General features: G+C 40.5%; 1 protein-coding gene across 1 annotated transcript in view; it reads right to left on the bottom strand.

Moving 5' to 3' along the window:
• Positions 1-359: 359 nt before the first annotated feature.
• si (sucrase-isomaltase (alpha-glucosidase)) overlaps positions 360-11229 on the bottom strand; it is a 42132-nt gene continuing 31262 nt past the window's right edge. The window contains exons 35-47 of the mRNA XM_036536427.1: positions 10857-10947; positions 10507-10645; positions 10197-10330; positions 9973-10007; positions 9716-9832; positions 6107-6255; positions 5328-5412; positions 5043-5099; positions 4490-4614; positions 3142-3230; positions 1947-1996; positions 1379-1558; positions 360-437 (exon numbers count right to left, since the gene is read on the bottom strand). Coding sequence (XP_036392320.1) covers positions 360-437; positions 1379-1558; positions 1947-1996; positions 3142-3230; positions 4490-4614; positions 5043-5099; positions 5328-5412; positions 6107-6255; positions 9716-9832; positions 9973-10007; positions 10197-10330; positions 10507-10645; positions 10857-10947 — 1329 coding nt within the window. The remainder of the gene's footprint in view (positions 438-1378; positions 1559-1946; positions 1997-3141; positions 3231-4489; positions 4615-5042; positions 5100-5327; positions 5413-6106; positions 6256-9715; positions 9833-9972; positions 10008-10196; positions 10331-10506; positions 10646-10856; positions 10948-11229) is intronic.

The raw sequence follows: 11229 nt of genomic DNA, 5'->3' as shown, positions 1-11229 counted from the left end.
CTCCTCCCAATTTCTCCTTTGTCAGTCTCATATGTTTTTGTCCCTCACTGTTTGTCTTTGAAACTTGCTGACATGATATCAGGGCATGTTCAATTAGGGAATCGAAACAAACTCACAAACTCAATGCAACATTTGGATTTTTTTCGATCAGCAATGGCCATTTTATTTCTGTTACAGGTTATTACACAAATAATTAATCCTATAACACTATATATTTAGACAAGTATAACAGTGCAGATATATTTCTTCTTTTTTGTAATTGCTTTGTCTCTCACAAGATCCGATAGATTATAAATTACTCTATTTCCTTTTTCCCATAACAGTAATTCACATGGCAAATCTCTGAGTGTCTTTACAGATCAAACATTTATTTTCCAAATTATGGAGAAGGCTTCATCCAGAGACACTGATGACGCTGATAAATCCATGATCAGTTCCTGAAAAAAAGGGAAATCAGTCCAAACCAATGACTCCCTCATCAAAATACAAGTCTTCATTTACAATATGCACTGTACATGACAAACTGTGTACAATAATAGATGTCATAGCTTTTTTTTTTCTTCCCCTTTAGACTTTTATTCTAAATGATTGACTGAGATTACAGTACATTTCTGCCAGACTAAAGTCATAGCTCTGCAGCTAAGGTGTTTCTTCAAGTCAGTTCAAAATGCCACTGTTCTTCATAACACAACTTGCAGACAGGCAAACAAATTCCAAGATCGATGAGGGGCTGCGACTATTTCAAGTTATTGTGCTATAGAAAAATACTAAGCGAGATTAATGGATGGATTTAGTATGAGGTCCTAGTTATATAAATAAATGTCTAGCGTTTTCTTTTTTTTTTTTTTTTCCCTCTAGCCACCCAAAATAAATCATGGCCTCTTTAAAATTCTTATGTAAATTAAAATTTATGGCCATCCCATTCAATACACAAAGATGTTGTTTACTGGCTGTCAATGGTAGGTCTGGATTTATCTGGGCAAGGGCACCAGGCCTCCCCATTGAAGGGCATATCAGCATTTGGGCATTGTCTTACACCCCCTTTTTCAGGTCATCCCCTCTCCTGTCTTCGATTGGCATTGCCTGTCCATCAAGCCAAGCACAGCCCAAGGTGAAAGTGAGTTTACAGCACTTGGCTATAAGATTTATGGCACACAATGGAGGGGAGTGCCGCTGTGTCATTATACCCTTGCTAAAGTTATTTCAACGCAATACCATCACGTGTGAATGGTGCACGTTTGCAGTGTGACAGTAATGACTTTGTTGAAGTGAACTTCTCTTAGTAACAGCAGTACATTGTACAGTATTGTATCCTGTAATAAACAAAACTACTGTCTGACACCATCCAGCTTTTACATGAACGCACAGATAGGCTCACCTGTGTTTGCAGGTTGTGGGAGAAGCTGGAGCTGGGCAGTGCAATGTCTGCACCTGCCCCTTTCCTTAATACCACCTCCCTCACTGGGACCCTCCCTGCGCCCCACACCTTCACCTGTCCGAGCGTTAGTTTGTCGGCAGGGGCCAGTGCAGCGTGTGAGATCCTGTTCACCAGGGTGTCCTGATGCGTAGAGAGGAGGGGCCAGAAGCAGGGTCAGAGGATGCGATGGCTTCGATCAGATATCAAGGCTGGAATGTCCAACTAATCCCCCATCTTAAAACAAATACTTCTGAGACTGGAAATGTACAGCAGGCTCTGACTATGTCTATATCTTAAAAAAACATAACTAGGTCATAATTATTTAAGGTAACATCTGTACATACAGCATATCAATTAATGGCTTAATTAAATCATTAAAAGCTAAATCTTCACAAATCGAGGAAACAAACAGTTTGATGCAATACAGTATGATCCAAGAAATACATTTTCCATCCTTTTCAATTTTTCACACTCAATTGACCATACAACCACTGAATTGTACTTCCAGTAAAAGTTTTATAGACTGTACCTTGTAGGCAGTGAAAGTAACCAGGAGGTAATGGCCTCTTCCATAAGTATCTGTGGAAAAAAAACAGAGAAAAGTGAGAGAGAGAGGATAGACTGATAAGGATGTCTGTGATAGAAAGCATATTTACAATCTGAAACAGCGAGCATTACAGAAATCTTTCTTTCAACATTATTTTATTCATACCTACTCAGTATGCCAACTCTGAAGTGTCCCTTCAAGTCAAGACTATTTCAATCAAAATATGGACTTTAAAACTTTTAAAATCCACAACTGCTTCATTGCAGCCTGGGGTTTTCATTTCAAGGTCAAGAGCCTAGCACTGAGAGGTTCTCAGCACAGCTTTTGCGAGGGGGTGGTACAAGACAAAAGGCACTCGAAGAGACAATTTTCACTTTATAAGGTTGCATGTGAATGTTTAGCAAACCTATGAACCTGTGTTACATCATAATTGGATTATAGGAAATAATAATATCACATGATGATTGTACCTGATATTTTACAATGTTTTTTTATGGATGGCAAGGAGCCAAAGCCAAATACACCAGTTGCTGTATCATAGTTCAAAATCATTTGTCTTGTCATGATAAGCATGAGAGTTCCCAAGCTGCATACAAGCATGTCTGTCTAGTTACATACCCTAAACATCTACTACATCAAGGGTATTTTACCAGTACTGTAAGGGGTACAGCCTAACAGTGGTATCCGTCTAAGATGTTAAGTATTTTTCATTTTGAAATACACTTCAGCTGATTTAGACAGCTGTGCATTACTAAATTAGAAATATGTTACCATTTTGCCTCCAACCCTTCTCCACAATTATGCAACTGTCTAAAAAAGCAAGTAAACAACTCTGTTCTCAAATTCTGTTCTGCTGTCACACAGCAGATAACTATAACTTATTGTAATTCAGAATGACTGAATTTTTGACAGTGTTAAAATGTTTTTGTTTTTTACTTTCAAAGCAAGGAAAGACATTGTGTTCTTTGATTCAGCTTTTGACAACGCTGACATCACAACTTCTGCTGTAAAATTAAGATATTTTTGCATATTCATAACTCTGCGAAAGTCATAGATAGATAAAGTCTGTTGTAATGAATGTATATCATCGACCAAAGGCAGGTAATCCTACTGATTTGAGATGAATGAATTGAAACATCAGAGCGCCCGGGTCACCTTTACAGCAATAACAACTCACCAATGCCTTGTCCATCATCCCAGAAGAGCGAGCCCTGGGCAAACCCACTGTCGCTCAGAGCAACGATGAGACCCAGTGGATTCTTCCGACTGGAAAAATTGAACACAGAGCACCCATAAACACAAAGCCACTAGTTTCTTAAAGGGTCCTGTCAAATGCAGCGCATGCAGGCCTTTTCATTACATGCCTGCACTGAAACAAAAGAGCCCTCTATTAATATTCCTGCTACAGATTGTACATTATCTGAAGTGCAGGTAAATCCACAGCCACCAGAATATATGACATAAAAATGGAGCACCGAGAAGTGCCTATATGCATGGTACTGTACACGAGCACATTTCATTGCATGAATTACACTGCTGTGACCACCTGCTCCTTTACCTCTGAGTTCTTTTTGTGAATTCCGTATACTCGCATAGTGTGTGCTTGCTGCTATGCTGTATGGGAGCTGTATGAGGTCTGCTTTACGTATGTTTTAGACCTTGACACATTCTACTTTACACATTCTACTTGGTTTGGGGTGAAGCACATATATGAGGTCTTCTAGTGCAGTGAGCATGTAAAGTAAACAGATGGTGTAAAGTACACATTCACATAAAAAAGGTAGCTAGTTAGCTAATTGAGCACAACCACAATTGTCTTCAGCTTGCTCTGTGATTTGTCAGAATTCAAGGATAAAGTAATAAAGTTTGAATGTCACGACAGTATTTTTACGCTACATTCATGTAATGAATGTATTAATTTAGTGCTACTATTCAATGGGCTAGGATATGTTCCTGCTAGATCTATACAAGAGAGCAGTTATTAGTTAGCAAAAAAGACAGTAGTATAGATTATTGCTAGTATAGGCTGAATCAACCTAAGTGATTTTGTAAACTGTAAACTGTCTATAGTGAACATGTTTAAGATGTGCAAGAGCACATTGCAATAAATAAACTTATGTTGCAGCTGAATTTCATGTCATTAATTAGCTTCTAGCTGCACTTTTTTGTTTCTTTAGTTTTGGTAAGGTTAATTGCTGTGTCGCTAGCCTGAAGAAAAAAAGAAATGGTGATTGCACTTCCATGTTATACTATTACATAGTCAATATCCCTTCCCTCTGTCCTGCTGTTCCCCTCTGGCTTAGGGGCATTGGCAAGACAAAGGGCAAGCCTGTAAACCTCAACGTTCAAGCAGTATGAACAGGTCATGTACACATCTAGTGAAAAAGAGCGAACAGTTGTATTGCAAACATATACAGTGGTTAGGTACAATAAACAACCATTGTACACATACACAAGTGAAGTAAACAGGAGCAGTGATGTGTTGCAGTAAATAGCCGTAGGATATACATGCAGTTTTCCATCACCTATAGTGCGTGTTGTTCTCTGGCTTCTGCCAGGGCAGGATGTAGCCTCCTCGCACATGAAGATTGATCTGGTCCAGAGGAGTGGGCATGGTCACCCACTGCCGTCTCTTTCCAATGTCCTCTGCCTGAGTGACACAGAGAGAGGCTGTCATATATCAGGTGGCACTCCCTTCCCTCTGCAGACAACTCCTGCTAAATGCTAAAGAGATCATGCTAATATATTTATTTTAGTAATCTTTTTAAACCCAATAACCTTTCTGAAAATATCACTATTTATACCTTGTTCAAAGGACCCTGGATGTCATTTATTCGTTATAAGTTTAATATACAAGGCTACTACTAAAACCACTACATCTGTTACTATTACTAATAATAATAATTAATATTAATAGGCAGGCACCTTTTCAGGCAAACATACTTGTGTAATATGGTATGATGCATTAAAAACAAATCCGTGGAGCAACATGCACAGCGATAACAGTGCATATGCATTCCATAGTAAGAACAGGATATGAAGGTAAGTGGCCCATCAGCGAGTACTGGGGACACATACCGTATGATAGTTGTACCATCGCGCCTCCGGCATGTAACCAGTGACTTCTCTGACACCCTGGGAATAAAATCCAGAGAGAAAGATCATCACACCCCCTCCTACACTCCAATACTCACTGATTGAGATGCCAATCACACAGTGAGGAATTTCACATGCACCTCCCAGGGTTCTGTCTGTGACAAACCATACAGGCAATACAGGCAATATTCATAATTAACGTTTTCGTAGGCACGAATGCAGGGATGTTGTTTAGGAATGCATGTGTGTCTGTGTGCACGTTCTCACCGCATTTAACGCGGGACTGATCAGCAGGGCAGGCCCCCAGAGGAACTGATTGTGGATGTCCCACGTCGTCTTGTCAGTCACAAACCTGCGAGAGATGAAAGAACCCCAGGCATCAGCCAAACACCAAGAACCAAACAAATGGAGCAGTGATATACCACCCCAAGGACAGAAGGACAGGAACCGAACAGAGCACTGCGGTAAAAGGCAGAAAGACTGGCAAGGCAGAAAGAAGCGGCAAAGAAGTATGAGAGCAGTGGCAGGGAAAAAAATGGAGGAGGAGGGAAGAGTCGCCTAGCATAGAAAATCAACAGCGGATATAAGAAGGACACTTAATCACCAACAGAGAAGGAAAAGAAAAATGAGCAGCAGGAGGTGAGAAGGTGAGGGAGAGCAGAGAAGGACAGGATCTGTGGCAAGCTGAATATGAAAGGAATATGAGACAATGAAAAAAACACAGAACAGGTTGTTGAGGAAATGAAATGAAAAAGGGTAAATGAAGGAATAAGAAGGCTAGAAAGCAACTGAATGAAAAGCAGAAGGAGGATTACGAAGGTAAGGAGAAGAATTGTGCAATTGGGCTGCTCCATCATCGTTACAGCTACTGTTAATTTTGGTATGTGAAAACCATCAGAGCTCAGCCTGTGTCACCAGCATCAGTGACATGACACTTCACCCACTTGGGTATTAAGTTTGGGGTGTAACCAGCTTCAGAAGTTAGTCTGCAACGTCACCAGTTTCAATGATTAGTCCGCCGTGTTATGACTGCTGTGTTTACTTACTCATGCAGCAGAGGCCTGACCACTGTGCTGCCCTCGCTGTGCGCGTGGAACATGAGGGTGTAGAGGTACGGCAGCAACGTGTAGCGAATGTTCAGCACGTCCCGTGAGGCGTTGGCAAAGGCAGCATCCCAGGCCACGGGATCCTGTCTCTGTCACACAAACACACAACCAACACACACTTGACACACCAGCAAAGTGCCTCTGTTTCATTCAGCTTTTGGTTCTTTCACCTCTGCAACTGCCACTACTGGGAAAGGATCAATAATTTCGCCTCTGAGCAAGAACTCTGTAAAGAAGGATGGCGAAGACTACCATATGGCTGAACTTGAAAGGCCAGATGGGAAATATCAGCTGACTGGAGACATGCCTTAGATGTTTGTGCTCTCTGTGGATCAGAGGCATGATAAATTGCCTCAGCCCTCTTTACAGACTCCTCTCTTGTGAATAAGTCATACAGCAATAATGCAGAAAGCCTGGAGCTCTCTAGTGGACTCTGATGGACGGTCATGTGAAAGAGAAAGCATGTCTAAATGTATAGGTGCACTAGTGCCGTACAGACTGTGTGAGTGAACAACAGATTGAACATCATGGACAGAAAAAAGCAGAACATAACAATTGACTCCAATACAATGACATCCAGAAAGAGCCTGACAGATATCTGATCAGTGACAAGTACAGTTTTAGTCTCATTAAGTTTTTTTTTAGTAATATCTGCAGTGGTACTTCTCCCTTAGCAAAGGCAACTATCATTGTTAACTGTAACATCATCTGTCATGATCATTGACATTCCCAAGGTGCTTCTTCTACACTCTTTATGATCTCTGGTAACACAAACTGGCACAGATCACGACTTCCTGGCTCCAGCATTCTCTGATAAATCATTATCTGTATCATTATCATGTGTTTGTAATTTAACATTTTTACTTATATAAACATTGTTTTAATATAGGGAATGAAGTTGTTGTTGTTGTATTATTATTATTATTATTGTTGTTGTTGTACAAACCATGAAAACAGAGTGGGTTTAAGAGGAGACAAAAAAAAATCTATTTTTCCATCTTTTAGTAGAGAGGAGTCACAGAGACCTTTGAAGGCCTCCATTACCTCCATATGTCAATACGCTGCCAAAATTAACAGCAGTCTCAAATCAATACAGGATGGAAGTAAAAGAGGAAGTGTTTGAAAAGCGGCAGGTAGTCATTTCACTTAACACAGAAATGCTTTTATTGTTCAGAGAAAGAAGCCATTTCTGAAAAGATCAGCGGCATTATATGAAAAGGTACTTGAGCGGTAGTGTTTCTGGCTTTCCTTGGCTCCTGTATCTCACTCAGTATTGGCCCAATTCCCTCAACATGTATTCGGCCAATAAAAAAATCAGACTCTTGTGCCTTGTCTCCGCTGGACTATCCATGCCCTGTCTTAACCAGACTGGACAGACAATTTAGATAACTGTGTCCATTATAATTTGGAGTTCATTTGGTGGTAACCTACTGTGAAACATAAACATTAAACACTGGTTGCTAATATATAGCAAAACTAGGTAGCAAGTTTGTAAATTCCATTTCATCAACTTAAATATTTAGACATAGGGCCATGCTTGTGTAGCTGTGCATAGCTATTTGCACAAACAGTATCATTAGTGTTATACATTATAGTTTACTGGTATTCATTATATTTATACAAGAACACATATATTGGTTCTTATTCTGCTTATACCATAGCTAACTTACTTGCAACAGAAATAATTCAGTACTGTTGCAGCTGTAAGTTTTCTCATTAGGGTTATAAATACAATTTTAATTTGTATTTTAATATGGAAGATAATATGGCTATTTGCATTGGAAGAGAGTATTTAAACAAGCATGCATAACCAATAATCTATAACAATACTGTATTTTCATTGAAAAACGTTAATTTGACATTCAGTGAATCATACCCACTTACATTCACTGACACGCCCCCTGGACAGGTTTGCTTGAGGAAGAGAAAGCTGTCCAGGGTGTTGAGATTACAGACAGGTTTGAACAGGTTTGGGTAACAATGCAGATGCTCACAATTTATCAGCTAGTTTAGAGTCAGTCTGTAACTTGACCAGTGGAGATAAGGTGTTGTTCCCAGACATAACAGGACACATGCCCCTACATTAAAAATGGAAACAGACCCAGCCCATCATACTTCCCCACATTTACTCACTTCACCAAAGCAAAGCTGAGTGCTGAATTACTTCAAATGTATTGTCACAACACCATTAGTGTGGACACACCCACGTGTTATGATAGCTCTCCACCCATGAGTGTCTTCATTCATGGGGGCTGCTCCATTCGCTAGCAATGAGTAAGAGCTATTGGACACTCAGCCAAGCTGTGTCACCCTCTCTCCCTCTCTCTGTTGATGCATGACTTTCTCGCTGGCTTCACTGTGTGACCTTCCAATCGCTCTTAGAAAATAAATAAATAAGCCTGCTCCTTGAATTTCCATATTAAAGCTAATGACCGATCAGCCTGTTGGAAGGACGATTAGACCGGAACATAAACAGGGGGGAAATCTTAGTGTATTAGTGTTTGGATTCTAGGGTAAACAGTGATGGAGGCGCCGTGGTAATGACCCAGCAGAAATGCAGTCTCCTCTACTGACTTTGAGCTCATTGGGACTTGCGTTTTTGTTGTTTCTCTTGTTTTCCAGTCCGTACCCACAGCACTTAGTCTGATAAAACAAGCCGATCAGAAATATAACAGTAATAGAGGGATGTTTTGTAAGTGACCTCAGAACTCTTCTCCATCAACCCACCCCCCACCCCCTACACCTCCTCCCACGGGCAATGCTGACTCTGTTCTCTAGCTGCATGCTTTGTGTTTGTTTGTTTTCCCCGTTGTTTAAACATCCATTTGCAAGCCATTATGAAATGACTTGAAGCGAATGGGGAAGGGAAGGGGGAGGAGGAGGAGGAGGAGGAGGAGGAGAAGGGATGGGGGGGTGGGTTTCACCTTGAAAATTCAATTTTGCGTGCGCTTCCTATCAGCAATGAAGTCATGTCCTATTTCAACGAGGAAATTTAGCAACGCCACATCGATTCTCGCAGGCGGGCTTATTGGATTTTTAGACGTGTTCCAACACTCCTAAAAGGTCAGATTTTAAAGGAGTCCCATGGAGAATACCTGAAAACCAACAAGCTACTGCATAGTAAGATTACCTCAGTAATGACTCATGCAAGATTTTAGAGACCATAGTAGGTCTTCGACCATATAGCTTGCATCACAACCTGTGATCCCTGCAAGTGCCCAAATCGGTCACATTGGGTTTCAACCACATCACTCATTTTTTAAATTACAAACAAAACACAACTGAACAAAAAACTCCATGTAGCTGAATGTATCACAGTTTTGCAAAGACATGCATTTTAGCATAGATTCATGCCAGGTTTTTGGAAACAGCCCAATACAGCACACACTGGTTCGCATGGAATTCAGTATAAACAGACCTGTGACTTATTCAGGTGGTTGGGGATGAAGACTGCAAACTTGGAAACCAACAGTTTAAATGACCCCTTCTCCCCCCCACCTCTTTCCAAAACTACCTTAATTTAAACATCTCTTTTGATTCTGTACTCACTGGGTTCCCTTTGCCATTGTGATTTCGGGAATAAGGGTAGAATGCTCCAAGCTGCATCCAACGAAGACACATCTCATACTCAGCTTTGTTGAAGAAGCCGCAGATATCAGCTCCAGTCTGCAGGGGCAAACAAGTAAAAGGAGAACCATATTTATTTCCTATCCAACAGCAATATTCTTTTAGGAAATATCATCTACTTCCACCTAAATATCACTATCCATTCTGGAAGGGGGTGGACATAAAGTAATGTGACTTACGTAGGGGATGCCAAACAAACTGAACTCCATCATTCCTGAACAACAGAAAGAAGAAAAAGAGAATTCAGTAATCACAAATGGCTTTGCAGCATAATCTTATGAGAGTTTCATTTCAGAGTAATCTGTTTAGAATAAATTGTCGATAGCTCGATCAAGCCATCCACACACAATAATGATTGCAGTTTACCGTGGGTTTAATGAGGGTGAAATAGCGTTGCCTGTACCTATAATGGACTTGTACAGCTGGTCCCAGCTAGCATTGTTGTCCCCAAGCCAGTGACCTGCCCATTTTCCACTGGAGGGGTACGTGGACCGGGTCACCACAATCCCTCTCTCGCCCGTGACATTCAATAAGGCGCTGGGTCATGAAATAGAAGATAAAGATTAGCAATCTATCCAAAAGAGGTAAACAGAAAAAAGGAAGAGTGGAGCAACCCCTCTGATTGGGTTAGATCCTCAGCTCTGCAGAGCTCTGAAAAGGCCCATTTTCAGCCTTCGGATCAATGTCACAATTGTTGCAAGCCTTGTACTCACTCGTAAGTGGGTTTAGTGTGTGACCAGCCATACAGATTGTGGACGTCGTAATGCAGAACTGGTGTGCCGTCAGGCAGGAACTGCTGACTGTTCATACACAGGGTCTTGTGGCTGAGGCCCATGTGCTTGGATTCCAAAGCTGAGAGAGTAAAGAGAGCACAAAAATTAACCTTCTCATTTGCTGCTGCTGCTAATAATAATTAATAATAAATAATAATAATAATAATAATAATAATGTATTAATATTGTTCAGTTCACAGCTTGATTGCTTAGTATCCACCTTATGTAAGTGTCAAGCTGTGAATGTCTTAAGCCTTTAACCTTGCAAATGGTAAATGGCATGATCTTACGTGGCATGTACGGCGGGTTTTCATACTCGGGAGATCCCAAACACTTTCCACCTACAGTGCCATGGACAAAGCTTGCTGGCTCATTCATATCCTGGAGATAAAAATAAATAAAATGATAATTTAAATTTTAACAATTTTAATCTCTTTTGTCTTCTCAGAGTTGTTGTAAACCATTTGCATAAAGGTAAACGAAATGATATCATTTGATAATGATCTCCTCAGGAGTTGTAGTTTTAATCCCAGATTAGACTCAGCTGTTGTACCCCTGAGAGAGGCAGCAGTGTAACTCAAGCTGTGTTGGTGATTTACTGAATGTTTATTTTAAAATATATATACATAAAACTAATGTGAACATCATCTTACACAGATTTAC

Source organism: Megalops cyprinoides, chromosome 9, assembly GCF_013368585.1.
Source record: "Megalops cyprinoides isolate fMegCyp1 chromosome 9, fMegCyp1.pri, whole genome shotgun sequence".
NCBI classification, from domain to species: domain Eukaryota; kingdom Metazoa; phylum Chordata; class Actinopteri; order Elopiformes; family Megalopidae; genus Megalops; species Megalops cyprinoides.
The sequence above is the reverse complement of the archived record's forward strand: the minus strand, read 5'-3'. Positions and strand labels throughout refer to the sequence as shown.